The sequence below is a fragment of the Vanacampus margaritifer genome, chromosome 12, assembly GCF_051991255.1.
Source record: "Vanacampus margaritifer isolate UIUO_Vmar chromosome 12, RoL_Vmar_1.0, whole genome shotgun sequence".
Classification (NCBI taxonomy): domain Eukaryota; kingdom Metazoa; phylum Chordata; class Actinopteri; order Syngnathiformes; family Syngnathidae; genus Vanacampus; species Vanacampus margaritifer.
The window spans coordinates 7,401,826-7,420,752 of record NC_135443.1 but is presented as its reverse complement, the minus strand read 5'-3'; the positions used below and the strand labels follow the sequence as shown (position 1 = coordinate 7,420,752).

The 18,927-nt window shown below is 39.1% G+C and overlaps 3 protein-coding genes across 4 annotated transcripts in view; 2 read left to right on the top strand and 1 right to left on the bottom strand.

The window, feature by feature from the left end:
- Positions 1-1,176: 1,176 nt before the first annotated feature.
- Positions 1,177-10,306, top strand: LOC144061773 (ras-related protein ORAB-1-like). Its single transcript, XM_077582513.1, has 6 exons — positions 1,177-1,580; positions 2,925-2,997; positions 4,721-4,816; positions 4,938-5,033; positions 8,295-8,426; positions 9,462-10,306. Exons 1-6 carry the CDS (start codon positions 1,567-1,569, stop codon positions 9,660-9,662), a joined length of 612 nt encoding a protein of 203 aa, XP_077438639.1. The 5' UTR covers positions 1,177-1,566; the 3' UTR covers positions 9,663-10,306.
- Positions 10,307-12,330: 2,024 nt separating this feature from the next.
- Positions 12,331-18,881, bottom strand: cep68 (centrosomal protein 68). 2 transcript variants are annotated; one of them, XM_077582507.1, is made up of 7 exons: positions 18,744-18,881; positions 17,027-17,307; positions 14,992-15,981; positions 13,723-13,989; positions 13,010-13,132; positions 12,837-12,933; positions 12,331-12,752 (listed from the first exon to the last, which is right to left on the bottom strand). In XM_077582507.1, the coding sequence occupies exons 2-7, from the start codon at positions 17,294-17,296 to the stop codon at positions 12,589-12,591; spliced, it is 1,911 nt and encodes a 636-aa protein (XP_077438633.1). In that variant the 5' UTR covers positions 17,297-17,307; positions 18,744-18,881; the 3' UTR covers positions 12,331-12,588. The 2 variants fall into 2 exon arrangements, with proteins under 2 accessions (XP_077438633.1, XP_077438634.1); XM_077582508.1 differs by lacking the exon at positions 18,744-18,881 and having other exon boundaries at positions 17,027-18,731.
- slc2a15a (solute carrier family 2 member 15a) overlaps positions 15,701-18,927 on the top strand; it is a 78,136-nt gene continuing 74,909 nt past the window's right edge. Inside the window, exon 1 of the mRNA XM_077582509.1 lies at positions 15,701-15,842. The gene's annotated coding sequence lies outside the window, so the exon portion shown is untranslated. The remainder of the gene's footprint in view (positions 15,843-18,927) is intronic.

Below are 18,927 nucleotides of genomic sequence, written 5' to 3'. Positions count from 1 at the left end.
CCAATGTGATCATGTGACACTTTTGGGCTCTATTTTCAGCGCATCTGCAGCATGGGTGCAAATAACTGTGGATTCAGGTTTTTTTTTTGTGGCAAATTAATTATAAGTTTTCCTTTTCTCCCCTCAACCTCCAGCTTTGGGTGGAAATTCAAGTCAATTTCAAAAGTAGTGTTTGTTTATTTTTAAAGCCAATGTTTTTGTTTAATTTATAAAAAACAAATAAGACAATACTACTATGACAAAGAACAAAGTTTAAAAAAATATATTTCATTTGACTTTCTCACCCCCTTTTTTTTGGGTCCAAAATGCTGCTGCTCGTCTCTTAACTGGTACTCGTAAAATGGAGCACATAACCCCTATCCTGACCTCTCTTCACTGGCTACTTATCGTTTCAGTGCTTTATGGTGTCTGCTATATTTTGTGTTATTACTTTGATACTTATTTCATTTACTTATTCACTTACCTACTTCTTGTTATTCATTTATTAATATTAATTGTATGTACTTGTACGCTTAACTACTTCTATTTATTTTATTGTGTTATTTTGTTTCACTTGTCATGCATGACTGATTTATTATATTCCATGTCCTTTGTATGCAACAATGGTTGTTTTAATGTTCTTTATAAATAAAGTTGAGTTGACAGTATTGCAAAAATATTGCAAACCTATCTCAGAATTATATGTTACAACTACAAAAACAACACTTAACATTAAAAGACTAGACCTTCTGGTTGTGTCAACAGAACAGAGACCACCCAAATAATTATATTGCTAGTATACCATAGGGCAAATCCGACAAACAAACATTACTTCCGAAAAGTATTTGCCAAGAGTGAAATGACTCATGGCATGTGGTGTGACGTTGCGTGACAATCTTGCACAACTCGTCTACAGCATTTAATGACTGTGTACGTCTGATTAAATAATTTGTTTACACGTTTACTTGAAATTATTTTGAAACGAGTAAATTATTCACTGAAGCTGGATCACACACGTACCGACATAATAAAGTATATTATATTTCTTTTAAATCAAAACAGCAGGAAAGTAATGAACACCAAACTTATTGGCTACTAATAAAAAAAAATATATATATATATAAATATAAATGGTGACGTTATCTGCCAGAGAACTTGGGACTGCATGTTGCCCGACACCGGACCATCGCTTTGCCACGTTTCACTAAATGACGTAAGCGGTTTCAGTCTGACAGTTTTCCAATGCAATAACGACTTCCCAGTTAGCAGCGAGAACAGGCGCAACATCTTTAACGCAGAATTTTTTTTTGCTTAGGATTGCGGATAACGCTCCGATTAGCAGCTTTTTGTAAAATATAAGGAACAATAGGCTACGCGCTGTCGCTGTTATTTTATACCGTGTAACTAGCTGAGTTGGCTACTGTTAACTGCTTCCTGGTTGGAGTCGCAGCCATTTTGGATTTTGTAGTGAGAAACAACTAGCCGGCCGTTCTTCTGGGAGCTGTCTAAGCTAGCTACAGCTGCCGTATCCACACATCATATCAAATCTCCCCACGAGACGGCAACACACTTTTGAACAAGTCCACAATGAATCCCGAATAGTAAGTACTATTATTACGAATGCCGTGTCACGTTTGAGTGTGTCGGTTGTTATTATAACAGACAAGTTAGCGGTGTCTGTCAAGTGAAGCTACATTAGCAGCTAACATCAGCTGACTTGCGTCTACCCATCGGAACCTACCACCGACGTCTCGGATGAACGCGTCTTGTTATTATTATTCACGTTAATGTTGTTATCAATATTAATATTCATGTTAGGCGGTTGTCGGGCAACGGTATTTTTTTGATACAAACATTATGATTTCACGACTTTGCCTTAAAATGGTCGTGAGGTTGGAGGGGATCCAAACTTGCATTGGTCTTGCGTTGATCCTGACAGCTTTGTACCGTACCGTACAGACATTCTGTCATTTACATATTAATTGATGAACTGCTATGATAAGCTATTGGGGGGAAAAGCCACATCGGGAGACTGCGGTACGTTGGACTAAGAATCGTATTCCAGCAAAATAGAAACTAGGATCATTAACCCCAAATGTTTATTGTTCATGTAGTCTTCTGCTGTGTTAGGCTTTGAGAACCGGTAGCACTGGTTTGTTGATATTCGCTGCAAGATCAAGCTAAGCTTAAAACTTCACACATGATTCAACGTAGCGTCAAAATTGGGTGCATTATGCCTCCCATTGGATCGAGCTAAATATGAATGTCATTACGTCGTCAAATTAAGGTTCTAAGTTCCATGACGGACTTAACTTTGATCTATGTTAATATATTTGAATCATTTCGTGTGACGAGGGTGGAAGTAGCCCCTCCACTAGTGTCTTAGTCATGAGAAGATCACATGCCATGGACATGCCTACAATTCCGCCACAGCAGGGTTGAGCAATTAGCTTACCTCAGCTTTTGTTTTCTTGGCTTATCATACATTATTAGGCGGGTGTTTTAATGACTCACAACTGACAAGTTGAATTGTCATTCATTATCCTTTTAAGAATACGTTTTAAAAATATTTACTCCACACACATCACTTAGGCTGGCCTGAATACTAAAGAGCAGAGAAAGGCCAAATTTGGTTTCACGAGAGCCACTATCCAGCCTTTTTTCCCCATGTCTCCCTCCTTCAGCGCAGCTGAATCTAATGAGCAGCTCATCAGCAAGCTTTGCAGAAACATAACGTTCCTGATCATGAATCAGGTGTGTTAGTGCAGAGAAACATGGAAAACAGGCTGGATAGGGGCTCTAGAGGACCGAACTTGGCCTTCATAATCACATAATTTGCTATATTTTTAGGACTAAATAAGAATAGAATTCATAGACAAATAATTTACAACTATTTAGAATGTTGGGCTTTATTCACCAACGCATATTCTGTTTACTCTTTACAGTGACTATTTATTCAAACTGCTGCTGATTGGTGACTCTGGCGTTGGAAAATCTTGTCTCCTGCTTCGATTTGCGGTAAGATTCTTCAGAAAATATGTATTTCTTTAATAATTACTCTTACGTCCACAGTTGAGTTCTTACCACAAATTTTTGAATTAGTGCATTATCCATGTCTAAATGGGGGGGAAAAATGCAGTAAGGATTACCTTTACACGCATTAAATGTTCGGGTTAATGTCAGAATTCTGGTTTCTGAAAGATTCGAGAGAACCCATTTACATGCGTGGCGGACAGACTCCATATACACGGTTAATTAATATGCTCGATTGGAATACCCCGTTTGTAAGCGTGACGCACAAAAAATCGTCATTAGGCAAATAGACGACATTTCTCCTTTGAGCTTTCTACGTGCAATTAAAAAAAGATTCTATTTGTCACTCACCACGTGAAATAAAGTAGCCTGTTTCCTCCTCGCTCCAAAAGTGTGGTTCTTCGCAGCGTCGTCATGTTTGTTTACCTCTGCTTGAGAAATTTCCATGCCATAAGCACGGACTTGTATACACGTATATGCATTGATGTAAAACTGTAGCGTTGTCGCCGTAGAGAGAGAAAATAATGTGAAATCAATGCGTTCAAGCTAGGCATGTTTAGCGAATGGGAACGGCACTCCGCGTACAAGTTGTCCCTGTACTAAAAAAACAAGATTCCTTGCAAATACAAATAAGTGACGAAGATGAAGAATAGAGCACAATGCAAACCAATGTCCTGTTCAAACAAGGTATTCCAAATGCTGTTTATATGAACACGAATATGGGTTATGAAAGGGACTTTATAAAAACCTGAATAAGAGCATATGCGGGTTTTACGGCGCCCGTGCCTCGTTCGTAGCACCTTCTTTTTTTGTTGTTAATTTCCAACAGTAATCACGTCATTTTAAAGTTATTTAAAGTTGTGTTGTTGTTGCCTCCAGTAACGGACGTCGCAATCAGCAGGTCGGCTCTCCCATCAGGCGCGTCACATTTCTGTGTTTTAAGTTTCCGTTAGCTCCGCTCTGTCGTCCGTCAGCAAAGAATGTCCGTGCGGAAACACAACATATTGGTTCCGGCCGGCTCTTCCGGGTCGCGCAAATGTGTTTTCTTGAAATTACTGTGCAGTAAGTATTTTTGATGTAAATATCGACTTTAACGGGAAAATCAGATTGAAGTCGAAATTCAGGTTACATCGCCAGCGTAGGAACGGAACTCCGCCGTTACTTGAGGACTCCCTGTATTGGCAATATTTACGTTTTAAAAGGGTTAGTGCCTCCATGTAAACATAGTCTATGATGCAACTGATTTTGTAAGTGACTACATTACATATGTATCCACAAATTGTGTTACTGACATCATTTGTTCTTTCTTTTCACACTTCTCTGTGAAGTCTCATTAAAACATTGTTTTGGTTGCTTAGTACTGTATTTAAAAACTCTCGTTCATATTCATGACGTCTAATTTCCTATTCTTACTTGACAACGTTGAATTAAACTTGATATCCTATTTTACTCTTTGTGTGGTACATTTTAAGATCTTATGTTATTGTCATGGACTAACACAATACAGACTATTTCATTTGAATACTATTAAAAGTAGTAACTCAGAATACAATATTTTTGATGTAAGAAACATTTTTTTTTGGTGATACATGTCTTTGCTTGGTCAGAATATAACTGTTTAAAACGGATGTGTCTTATGAGGGTCTGCTTGTGTTGTCTGCAGTGAAACCAAAAGTAACTGAATCTTTTTTTTTTTCTCTCTCTCCAGGATGATACGTACACAGAAAGCTATATCAGCACAATTGGTGTGGACTTCAAAATACGGACCATTGAACTAGATGGAAAGACCATTAAACTTCAGATTGTACGTAAAACACCATTTGTCAAGTACTCTTAAGTTCTCAATTTTGATATTGATATTTTAAAGAGTACACAACTTTGTTTAAAAATTCTATGTTTTTTTTTTATTTTTTTACCTTTTACAGTGGGATACAGCAGGTCAAGAACGGTTTCGTACGATCACCTCCAGTTACTACCGAGGAGCTCACGGTATCATTGTAGTGTATGATGTCACAGATCAGGTGAGTGTCACACCACAGCGTTTTCTACTTTGAAAAACACTCAATGTATATTCAAATTGATTTCACCATCTAATTGAACTTTTCCAATTTTACATGGCTCTAATTTATTGCATCAGCGGTTCAATACCAAGTACACACAAGTCTCTTGTAATTAGGAGGATACATGGGATGGATGAATGGGTTTTGCATATCAGTGGCAGCACAAAATGATGAAAACATTAAACTGTCCTGTCTTAAAGCAGAAGTTAAATCAAAACATTGATTTGCAATAATATGCTTTGTGTGCCCCCCACTAGTCGAAACAAGGTATTCTGATTAATATTGCATGAGTGAATAAGAATTAGGCAGATTTAAGCAAAGTTGTTATCCATCTCAGGGGGTGGCCATTTTGTCCTGTGCTGCCATCTACTGTCAACTGAAGTAGACCTCAAAATGCCACATGACCAAGCCCGGGAACCAGTAGAGCCGTGACAGGGATGCTCCAATCCCCTTTTTTCATTACCGATACCTTGGGTTCAGTATCTGCCGATTCCGATCCATACTAAATTTTCTTTGCACTAGTCAGCCCCCCACCCCCAATAGTATTCAATATATAAAAAAAAACTCTAATGCTTTTAGATGTTCTTTAATGTCTTCACTTTCAATACACGTATTGAATGTATAATCAATGAATGTAATCATTACTTAAGTGACGGTCCACTTTTATTTTCTTACATTCAAACATGCAGAGTTAATGTTTCAACTGTGCGTAATGTGGCCAAGGCTCGCCTGATTCCAAGCGCTTCTGATTGCAAAATGAGTTTGATGTATTTAAAAAGACAAAACAAAAACAACCCTCTAATGCTTTTAGATGTTCTTTAATGTCTTCACTTTCAATACACGTATTGAATGTATAATGAATGAATGTAATCATTACTTAAGTGACGGTCCACTTTTATTTTCTTACATTCAAACATGCAGAGTTAATGTTTCAACGGTGCGTAATGTGGCCAAGGCTCGCCTGATTCCAAGCGCTTCTGATTGCAAAATGAGTTCGATGTAGCCAAGGCTCCTGCGCCACTTGCTTCTGTCTACACACTGTCATGTCTGCACGTAAAGAAATATTGATAGGCTACATGCTTTTTTTTGTTCTTCAGTTTAAGAAAATAGATGATCACCAAATGCTACCTTTATGTACAAAATGCTATTAATACAGGAATAATTAATTACATTATTCTTTGTCTCGCCCGCCAAATGGCATCCGATGTTCCCCCAGTGCAATTTTGACAGACATTGACTGAGCCAACGTAGCCAAGGGGAAATATTATTTACCTCACCATTCCCCGTTTCACCTCGTCATTGGAGACTTGCGCGCGCTCTGGAGAGAAGCCTCTGTGGATCGGGACCATTTTGGCACAATCCACAATAATCGGAGCCGATACCCGATCCACATGGCGATGGCAAGGCGGGCCCATCAGCTCTTTGACGTCAGTTTCAGTTGACAACAGGTGGCAGCACAGGACAAAATGGCTGCTGCTGTTGTTGTTGTTGTTGTTTGGGCGGGTTTTCCCAGAAAATAGGTGTGTGTTAGTTAGAAATGATGGTGTAATCATGTTTTCTTTGCAATCTATTTAAATACAAATCAAACCATATTTGCTGATTGTGTTGTTTTATTAATGTACACAACTGTTTGGACTGACATAAGTTTTATGATAGCATAAGGATAGTCATAAACACAGTGGATAAAAAAACTCTACTACCTATTTTTTTTCTGATAAAAAAAAAATGAGACCAAGATAAATTGTTTCCAAGTTTTTTACATCATTAATGTGACCTATGACCTGCACAGTCCCTTTTTAAAAGGAGAACTATATTACGAGAATGGAAGTATAACAATATCTGAGATCATGCTGCAAAAGTGTGCACACCCTCTTAACTCATTCACTCCCAGACATTTTCACTAAAACAATCCCTGTTTCACTGGATTTTGACTGATGTTGCAAGGCCCACAGAATATTGTGTTCTATTGCTATAAAAACAATCCACACACGTTGTTTTGAAAATGTGCTGCAGTTTCACTTCCAAGTCGAAGGGTGTGTCGCTACGACTGATATTGACAAGATGCTGTTTCTTCTGCATTTTAATTTCAACTCCAGTAGACATACACGTTTTTATACTTTTTGGAACAAGGAACAAAGCGACATTTTGTTCCGAGAACAAATAGACCTACATGATGATGATGATGCGTTTGTGTTGTGAAATCGATCACGACTATGCCAGTCGCCACTCGCTGCTGAAGCCACAGGCAAGCCATCTTGCGGTACTGTCATCTTATGTTATTTTTCAATGAATACTGTTATCAGCCAGTGCACGTTTTATGCTAGGATCCTCATATGGAGTAATGGGAGCCTCTCACAGAGCGAACTAGTATCGTCTCATTATCGCAAATCGTCATTACAGCATGTGAGTAAACGGACCAACCACGAGAGATGATCCATTCTACACGCTGCAACAGTTTGCGATGTGTTTGCAGGGGAGCCGCAGACGTGCCGCGCGACACTATATCGGTCACGTGATCCAATGCAGTAGTTGTCGCCCGCTGAACATGAGAAAATAAAGAGGCCTTTATGCAACTAAAGTTATTAATATGCTATCTGAAAAACTGATGTGCCTCCCAAAAAGGATTTAAATGTTGGTTTAAACCACCGTTTCACTAGCCATATAAAAACGTGTCATGTTGGGACAGTTTTGTAAAAATAAAAATTAAAAGGCAACACGGATGCCTTTTTTTTTTTTCTTCGTAATAAATTGCCGAGGTATCGGATTGGGACATTTTCAAGCACTGTCTGTTTAACCTCTCTTTTAATCCTTACACGTGTGATCTATGAGCCCCCTCCCTTTTTGTAGCATGTCGTCAATTAAAGTTAGCAGTTGTTTTTTTTTTACATTCCCAAACATAAATGGGTGTGCGCACTTTGTCACGTAACTCAGTCCAAGCTTTAGGTCACATTGTTGTAAAAAGTTAGGAAATTGATTGGAATTTGATATATCTTCTTATTTTTGATTGAATGCATCTTGGCTTTACTGTTAATACATTGATTTGTCACCTTCCTAAAATAATAGTCTGAAATAGTTTGAAAATATGACTTAGGCCATTGTTTTAAGAGGGGACAATATATAATATTTGACTTTTCATATCCATTGTAAACAATTGTGTTATTTGGTTAAATTGGTGTACTATATTTAGGTGCATTCTCAATAGTCCTCTTTTTGATGTCACAGGAATCCTTCAACAATGTGAAACAATGGCTACAGGAAATTGACCGCTATGCCAGTGAAAATGTCAACAAGTTGTTGGTAGGCAACAAGTGTGACCTGACGACAAAGAAGGTGGTGGATTACACAACAGCAAAGGTACGGCCCCTCATGGTGTACAACAAATTGAATAACAAATTTGACAACAAGGTTAGTGATGATAAAACATGTTTATTACATTGGGCCCTCACATACTCAAGAACTTCTGGCTAAAATTTCTATGGGCCGATTTGAAAAACTATTGTATACAACTATTACCGTAATTTCTGGACTACAAGCCGCTACTTTTTTTCACTTGCATTCGACCCTGCGGCTAATACAAAGGTGCGGCTTATCCGTCAGATCACAATGAGGCGCACTATAAAAGAAGCCCAAGAGCGTCAGGCAGAGCAAAACAAACCAAGTGAGCCCAAAAAAATACAGTAGAAGAGACAGAACGACAGCAACCCCTTCCCTTATGGAAAAGAAAGCAGCGGGAACCCGGTGCGGTAACATTAAAACACCTGCGGCTTGCAGTCAGGTGCGGCTTATATGTGTAACAAACTCGAGTATTCCCCAAACTTAGCTAGCGCGGCCTAAGTTAGGGTGCTTTATAGTCCTGAAATGACTAACTCATTCTCTCCCAGCCATTTTCACTGAAGCAACCATCTTTGCTCCCAGCCGTTTCACTGGATTTTGAATGATTTTGCAAGGCCCACAGAATATTGTATTCTATTGTTATAAAAACATGGAACTTCCCAAAAGAAAGATTTTAGTCTCTTTCATCAGGAAAAAAAAAAGTATTTGTTTGTTTCCGTTTGTAGCATTTAGCATTATAATATATCTAGGTTTCATCATTATTCACAAACCTGTTGAGCTTTGTTGCAACATGGCCCTGGTTGATCTCTTATACTCTGCTGCCACCTGCTGGCCGTTTTTTTGTAATAACTTCCATTGCTGTAAGTGACCTCTTAAAGTCAGAGGCCGCATCAAAGCCTTCTGTATTCTCTAGCATAAAAAAAAACTGAAAACGTACAAATACGTTTTTGGGACCATGGCAATCATCAAAATAGAAAGTTTTTATATGTTTTTGGGAGCAAATGAGAGTTTGTTGTTGTTCTTCCCATGCTGCATCTGTCCTCTTATTTTGTCCAGGAGTTTGCAGACTCTCTGGGCATCCCGTTCTTGGAAACCAGTGCCAAGAATGCCACCAACGTGGAGCAGGCCTTCATGACTATGGCTGCGGAAATAAAAAAGCGAATGGGCCCCGGGGCCGCGGCCGGCGGTGGCGAGAAGCCCAACGTGAAGCTGACCCCCGGCACGACCGTCAAGCCTTCATCGGGTGGCTGCTGCTGAGAACCAAACGACAGCAGCTCCTGCTCACCCGCCCTCTCTTCGACAGGCACCGTATGCCTGGCTGCCATCTTCCTGGAAACTCTACCACAATCTGACAGGGTAGGGACGACATGAGTCACATGTGTATGTGAGAACAAGATGAAGTTGCCTGTATTTGTACAATAATGTAGCACACTACCAAAAAAACAAATAAAGAATTCGTCTTGTCACCCTGTCCTCGTATTGATGACAAATTGTACAAAAAAAGGTGATTATTTCACCTGATCTGGCCCAGACAACATGATCACTTTTGTCTCAGCAAGCTGAGACTACTTTTATTCGACCCGCTCATGAGACTCATGAGAATTTGGTGTGTGTTTGTGTGCGTGCATCACTGCATTCCATTTTGGGTTTGGTAACCATCTGTTTCATGAAGTCTTTTTTTGTTTTGTTTGTAAGGACCTTTTTTTGTTTTTTTTCTGCTTATAGTAATTCTGTTACTTGCATATTCTATTTTGTCTCCATATGAAGTTTCTTGTTCAACAGCCACAGAAATCTCACAGTTTTACCATCTCAACTGTAGTACTTATATGTACTTAAAATGTGTGTAAATGGAAAAATATATATATACACATAAACAAAACAAAAAAAATCTTGCTCCCCTACTTGTGCAGGTGTGTTTGTGTACATTTAAATCTTCCACAACTTGGGTTCTCTTAACGGTGTTGGGGGTTTGAGAGTATTGCACAGTCTTAGTTGTTCTTAGTAGTAAAGTAGTACTAGTAGACAAGACCTCAGATGTTTGACTGAGAACCCTCAAACTCGCCACTCTGTTGGAGATGACCTGAGCCCAAGAAGTCGTCCCCACAGGGTGAGAAGGAGATTTTTTTTTGTTTGTTTAAAAAAATAATAATAACAAATAAAACATATGTATATGTACACACACATACAGTTAGGGCTGGGCGATTTTGCCTAAAAATAAAATCTCCGATTTAAAAAAAAAAAAAAAAAAAGATTCACGACCCCGCGATTTTATATATATATGTATGTATATATATATATATATATATATATATATATATACGTAAACCAAGAATTTATAAGTTTTGCTTTTATCTGATCAGTTAACAAAAGTAACCATATTTCTTCTCTTGAAATCAATGTGCAAAACTTCTACCTTTAATCAAATACTTCTGGAAATGTAAATCTATGTGTTGATAAAGTAGTACAGCAAAACTTTTTTGTCAAATTTGTTTTAAAGGCTAAACAGTGCTACTTGTGTCCCTCAATATGACACAAATAAACATATTTTGGCTTTATATGTAGGAACCGAGGTCTGGGCTTGTCATGCCCTCCAACTGTCTGCTGACACTCCAAGTACTGTGATATAAATTGAGGAGGCTGTTTTGCCATGATTGGCAAATTTCCTTTTAGCGTAATTTGATTGGCCAGTCCCCGGATTAAGAAAATCTTGGCATGCCGTAAATCGGCTATTTTACCGTGATTAGTCCGCTTCACCAAATTCACCCCATCCTATAGATCTCCTTTCACTTTTCAATTAGTTTTGTCACTGTAAATAGGCTGTTATGAGCATTACCAGCCCACTATAACTACATTTCTTAAGGATTTTATGTCGCAGACGACGCAGAGGCTGACAAGCGTCACGGACACGGCGAGTGAAAGTCAGTTTGTCTTTCATACCGGTAAGTGCTTGCAAGGCGAGTCCGTCTTGACGTACATGTTGCGACCAGGCAGCGACATAAACGTGCACATTTGTGCTATTCACATAAGTTTGTAAATATCTGGATAACAATGTCTTCGCTCCGGCGATTGACCAATAGTGGAGCCAGTGGTTATTTAGGCAGTGGTTGTTTTGCCAGTCACGGCAAAATAACCACTCTTCGTTCTTATTGTGCCCCTTTCTTTTCATACGTGCTCATCCACGGTAACATGGTACACTGTTTTTTTGTTTTGTTTTTTTAGCGGGAGTTTGTTGTTGTTGAGTTCATCCCGTATGGAGTGTGTGAGGATATGACTAGCAGAGCTAAAGCTACGGAAGCCCATGAAGGCGAAGGGCGCGGCGCAGCGGTGGGGAGGGGGGACTCGATATTATGATTTTTTTTAATCGTCCACAACAAAACTCAAATTTAAAAAATAAAAAAATCTATTTATCGCCCAGCCCTACATACAGTATGTATAGGTCAGATCTCATGTCAGTCTTCAATGCATTCTTAGGATTGTCTTGATTCTACATGTAATACTTAAAACTGAAAATAAATATTGTACTCCCAGACTGTATACAATGAAAAGATCCTTCTGTGATTCTTGCTGAGATGCATTATAAAGAATACACACAATCCTTTATTCTACATTTGGGGGAATTTGGCAGTTACATAAGATCTGTTTGCAAAGTGTTGTGTATTGCGGTAACCTAAGTGCAGAATTGCATATAAATACAGTGTTCTCTTGTTTTCATAATAAAAGGCAACTGAATTCAGTTTGAAAGGCGCTCTGGGAATCGAAGTGTTTTGTTTTAATAAAGCTGATACCACCTTACTACATGAAGGTCAGTGAGTACATGTGATTTGTTATGTTTTCTAAAAAAAAAAATGCAGTTATTTTTTTTGTCTTCATCTTTATGTATAGTTTATGCCAAGGTGTTAGAAAAAACCACACATTCACAAAACAATGTATTAAAGGTAGTTTTCTATTATTAAAGGGGGAGGGGGTGAAGTATTGCGAATACAGTATGATACAGTAGGTTGCTACAAAACACGCAAGTCAAGACAGAAAATGTTTTGGACTTACATTTAAAGGCACTTGACGGCTGTATTTTACTACCTTCGTGGAACCACAACTCAGATCAGGTCATGTTTAAAACTTTAACACAGATATAGATAAATTCTTCCAAAGGTCTGAATGGTCGTTGGATGGACAGCCATGTCATTCACTTGGTGGATACCCGGGTCCCTGCGGGGTCAGGGTTCTCCATCTTGTCCTGCTCAACTGTCTCACTGGGCTGATGAGGACGTGTCTGATTGTCCATGGAAGACGAGTGACATTCCGTGGCTCTCGACTGCCTCGCAATTAACAGCAGAGTGTTTCGTAACACTGCAACGATACGGATGGGAAAAACAAAATGGAGTCTTTGCACACATGTCGCCTGTTACCAACCATGCAGAAGGGGAACCTTACGCGGAGACGCGCCGTCCATGCAGCGGAGAAGCAGCTCGCCGGTTTGAAGAATGCGAGAGGTCAATTGCTGATGACTACTCAACTCTTGCTGAAATGTCTGAGAACAAAAACAAACGCTCCTTTGTGTCAAACTGATACTTGCCGTTTTAAATTCCTGAAATTGTGGACGATACCTGATGCTGAGCAAGTGACCGCTTCACATTGTCAATGTCTACTTTGGGTCTAGCCGACATGTCCATCTTATCAGAAACCTTGTAGAGCCAGTGGATGTATTGTTCCAAAAGTGAACAAAACATCTGTAACAAATATTCAAAAAAATATTCAAAAAAACAAAAAATATATAAATTTATAAAACGGGGAAAAAATACTCCGAAAAAAATATATTGAGAAAAAGAGAGGAAAATATATATTTTTTTTAAACAGAAAAAAATTATTAAAAAAATATTCAATAAAACGGGGAAAAAATACTCAAAAAAACAACGCTCCCCCAAACAAATTAGTCAGAAAAACAGGATTTTTTTTTCAAGAGAATGCACTACGCTTCCGTACTTGGGAAATATATTGGAGTAAAAGCGGAAGTTAGCAGAAATATGTTCATGTATACATAAATTCTACCTGAGCACAGTAACAGTAAATATTTGTAATCCACTTTTTTTTTTCTCCTTCAAAATGATGATAGCCTCCTTTCGTAGTAATTTATTATAAAATTAACAAATGTTTAAGTAATTAGAAAATGCCCCCCCCCCCCCCCCCCCCCCCCAAATGACATCAGGAACAATTTTGAGTGAAATTTATTGTTAAAGGATTTAGCGGACTTAAGGGGAACTGATGTTAAACTTGGGAACCATCCAGTTTTGTTCAAAGGTGTCTCTACTTTGGTACTTACACGTATATGTTGCGCGAGAGAGACATTTTGGTCGACCTTCCGAGTGTCTTTCAGGTGGCTACCACAAAGCTGCTCCGCCAAAGTCTCCACCTCCTCGAGCCTGTCAGACTCGAGCCATGAACTGGGACTCGTCCTTGCTGCCTCCGAGTTAGCATTAGCCGCTTTAGCCAGTTCTTCCTCCGGCTGTGATCGTGTCGGGAGATTTGAGTCCATACACTCACACATTGCCGTGAGCGGGCGGTTCAGCCTGGCTGTCACCTCCTTCACCTTCAATCAGATAAAACATTTCTAGTCTTACATCAGAAACCTTATCAGTAATTCTGAATTAATTCATCTTCTACGTAATGCTTGATAAGTAGATGCGCCTGGGAGCGCTGTTAATGTTGTACCCGATTTGGCCACTTAGGGGCAGTGTGGTTCCGCGCGTTCTGATACATTGTTAAATTGTAGCCATATTAGAGAGTAGAAGGGGGAAAAAGTCACGATCAAGTTATGCCAATAAAATGTGTAGGACGAGCATATGTAAGTGAATAATGTTAAGATGCTTCTCTGTATACATCTCTGGAGCGTTTTGTATGAATAGCCGTTCTTTTGAGTGCTAAAAGTGCCGCGAGTAGCGTGCTAATTAGCGTTAGCGAGTCAATGGCACTTTCCATTGTGCGTTAGCCTTGAGCTAGCTACACAAGCTAAACAAAGTGCGTTTGCATTTGAGTGTGCATTGAGTGTAAATTTGCTTTGTTTTGTTTGTTTAGGTTTACAGTTAACCTCAACTGGGGTGTAATAAACGGCTTGATACTTTAACAAGATTGTAGTCCGTCTGTTCAGGGAGGTCAGAACATACTGCAAAAGCGATAACATTTACAGCTAGCTGCATAGAGTAGCAGTTGTGATCTACACACTGTTTTTGTGGAAAGGGCACTTTCCTTACAATTCAAAACTTAATGTCAATAAAATATATATATATAAGTAAGACGTTTTGTTGAATATTCCCATAAAAAATGGATGTTTAAAAATCGATTCGGATGGAATGGAATCGATTTGAGAATTGTGCGCTGTAATAACGCGATATATTGCCAAATCATTTTTTTCTAACACCCCTAATATATATACTGTATAGGGAATGGAATAGATCATGACGATTCTTTGTACATCCATAAATTGAAGCAGAAATCATTTTGAATCAAAAATCCATCTAAATCGAAAATCGATTCTCAATTGAAAAATTGGAATCGAATCTTGAGACTGTCAAAGATTCCCACCCCTACTGACCTGTTTAGTGAGGATTTGCATCTCTTCCAGGTGATCAGGCAGAGAGCAGAACTCCTTGTCAAAGTCGCCACCTACAGATTGGGACTGAGGAAGAACACTCGTTGTACGGATGAAAGCGATGGAAGAGGAGGGTTGCGCACACTGAAGATGGCGGTGACAGTTCACAACGTCCTTGTCCAGAACTACGTCCAAACTGTCCAAAAGCAACCCAGAAGAGAGTGATCTGAAGACAAGTGTAGAAGAGTCCACGCAGGTGGAATTGATTTCCGGATCCATTCTGTCCCACGCGTTTGCCTGAACGGCGTTGCGCAGATTCAAGTCCGATTCGGACAGGCTGGTGGTACCAATGTTATCCAGTCCAATACCAGAATCCTCCAAGTTCAGGTCTTGTTGGAGAGAGTCAGGCTGGAACGCAGTGCTGTCCCACTTGCTGTTCATCTGCCCAGGCCTGAGGGGGTACGTGTAGTCCAGCAAAGCTTGATACTCCTTGTTTGGATTCCAGGATGCATCGTGCCTATTTGTGGACGTGGGAAAAGACTTCGGGATAGCACAGTCCCAATAATTTGCTTCATGATATGACATGCTTTGTCTTCTTGACTGCCCCGATAAAAAGCAGCTATTTTGTTTTTTGACCTCTTTTTGGTCTCTTTTGGAGAAGAAGTGTGGGGTGGGGCTATAGGTAGGGTACAGAACAGTGGATGTGAGCTGCGGCCTCACCGGAGAGTCGTTTTTCTGGAACTTCAGATTGTTACCGAAGATGCCACATTGGAATGAATGACTTCCAGTCAAAGTGGATCCAACAAAAGATTCTTCATGTTGCAACCCACCGCCGACATCTGTGACACCCAACGGTGAGCTACGCACATCTTTAGGGGGGTCATCAGTGGGAGTAAAGCCAATGCTCACTGGGTTTAGATCGTCTCCTAACCTGGTCGGCAAATTCATCTTGGTGGAATGCTGATTTTCATCTGTCTTGCTGGGACCGACATCCTGTGAAATATCAAAAATGTTGTGTTAACATAAAATCATATTTCAGGTACAGGGGGTCCTTGGTTATGAACATGAGGTGGTTTTGAGACTGCGCACTAATAACTAGCCTAGAACTATATACATACATTGTACATACTGTACAAACAGTATATATTTAGTAGGGGTGGGCTAAAAAATCGATTCTCATTTAGTACGATTCAGAATCGATTTTAAATGTCCCAAAATCGATTTTATTTAAATTATTTTATACTGTCTTCCCTTTGTTTGTGTGTGCCTTTATTGGGAGCGCTGTTCATGTTTTACCCGATTTGGCCACTTAGGGGCAGTGTGGTTCCACGCGGTCTGATACACCGTTAAGTTGTAGCCACATTAGAGAGTAAAATGAAAAAGTCACGATCAAGTTATTCCAACAAAAGTTGTTTTTTTTGCAGTGTGGCGACGTTCTTTTGAGTGATAAAAGTGCCGCGAGTAGCGCGCTAATTAGCATTAGCGAGTCAGACTGGAGTAGATCATTACAATTCCTTGCAAATCTATAGATTGAAGCAAAAAACATTGTCAATCAAATCATTTTGAATCAAAAATCGTTCCTAATCGAAAATTGATTCTGAATCGAATCGCAGGCCCAAAAATCGGAATCGAACCGTGAGACATTCAAAGATTCCCACTCCCAATATTTACTGCTTCGCAATTATTTTTAGTTACAGCCTCCCAGGAAGAAGCAAATATTTGTAAACACTGTACAAATATGGTCTCGCACAGCAAAATCGCCAGTGTTAGATTAACACTGACAGTGTTAAATCTAACACTAAAAAGGTCTTCGTGTGTCCGCACCAATGAGTGTAAATGTGACACTTTTCAAAGTTTTTTTGCCCCCACACTTAACCAATGTTACTCTAACCCTGTATGATGTTAAAAATATTCATTAGTAAACACTGAGTAGTGTAAAAAATAGTGTTGATGATATAGGTGCTGCAATTACCATGTGATGAAGTCACTGCACCCGAATATCATTCGGAAGATATTAAGACATCAATTCTGTACTTGCCCTCTGTTGATGCCGAGTCTTCTTTAAAATAGACGATTGCTCGATGGAGATCAGAGGCTTTCTCATCACATATTGTCCGTCAGTCAGATACCTGGAGGTGGGCGCCACGGTAACACTTTTATGGGGTTGTTCTTTCGCCCATTCTGTTGCTCTTTTCTCACTCGCAATGTCAGTTGCGTTCAGTCTCATGCGGTGTCTAACACATGCATCTGGAACGTGCGCCTTCCATGGCCGGCTGCATTTGGCGGTGTCCATTGGATATGATGTCATCTATGAAGTTCCTGTCAATGACAATAATTTTTCTTTTTTAAATGACATTTTCATTCATCATTATCATAAAAACTAAAAAAAAAGTGCAGAAAATGGGTGTTTTTAAAACCAGTGTGGAAGAGGGTGACTAATGATGCCGAAATTAGCCCCCCCCATCATAAAGTATATAACTTCTTCTTGTCATCAACTCATCATTTGTGGGGTCTCGTGCATCAAAATTCACTTTTGGATGTCGTCTTTCCAATTCATCGAAAGGAACAGATATAACATATATATATATACATATATATATATATATATATATATGTGTGTGTGTGTGTGTGTGTATATGTGTATATATGTATATATATATTAAAAAAAAACATTTATTAAATTTTTTTTAATTTATTTGTTTTTTTTAAAAAAGGAGAGCAATGATGATGTCAAATCGAATGAACAATACTGAGCTCTCCTGAGAAAAAAAAGAAAGAAAAGAAAGGAACAGATATAACACTGGCAACAGGGCGGAAAGTCCCAGTTTGGTAAATTTTACATTAAAAAAAAAATCTATTTATATATTGGTCAGTCCACACATGTGGGTGTTATTTTATTATTATTATTTTTTTTACAAATGACTGACCAATCAAAAGTGATCCACCCTAATATCTTGGGGTTTAGTGACAATCTCACCATGTTTCCGTGGTAAAAATGAAAGCCACATCTGAAAATCTATACTTGATACTTTTGTAGCAAAACTGAATGTTATTTCAGATCAGAACTGATATTTGCGACAGCTACGTTAGTTTAAGAGGATATGATGATTAATCATACAAGATGAATACGGGCGAGTGGATTAAAAGATAAACCAAAATGCCATATGGACATATTTATAAATAAGACGTCCTTGCACAAATCTCTACAATTAGAATGTTTGCGTTAAAATATCTGCGGTTGATTTCTTAGCATTTCGACGACTGGGTGTCATTTTACATCGAGGGAAATGAAATAACGGGATCACACAATATAGCTGATTATGATGGGGGGGCTTTTTGAGTTCCGCATATGTCACGAGGCGGCGGTCATTGACGCGTGCTACCGTGCGAAGAACAATAGCAACAGGCATTAACATAACATCACACAATTGAACTACTTGTACGACATTAGACATTAGCTATTGCACTGCCGACAATGTAGAACGAGTAACATGAAACCTAGCTACGAGATGCGCAAAATTCGACTTTCGCATGAAGAATCCAACATTTTTGGTTATGTAGTAAATTGCATCGGTGAATAAATTGTGAAAAATATACAAACGATCCGAACAAAAATTCCGTTTGACGTGTCCTTATCCAAAATCCCCGGCATACATCCACAGAAAATGATCGATTTGACAGACGCTCGTGTTGCGTAAGTCAGTCAATGGAAAGTTGGTTGCTTAAGAGCTAGAAAATGTGGGCCAGACTCTTACCCAAATCATCGAATCCTCGCTTAGAATGTCAATTTGTACAGACTGGCAAAAAATAAATAAATATATTGTGCTAGCCTCCGCTTCCCCCAAGCGTGTTGCGTTTACGTGCCGCTGTGTTTATAGCGTTATCTGACTTGAGTTAGACAACACCCACTGACACTACTAAAGAAAACACGCACGTTGC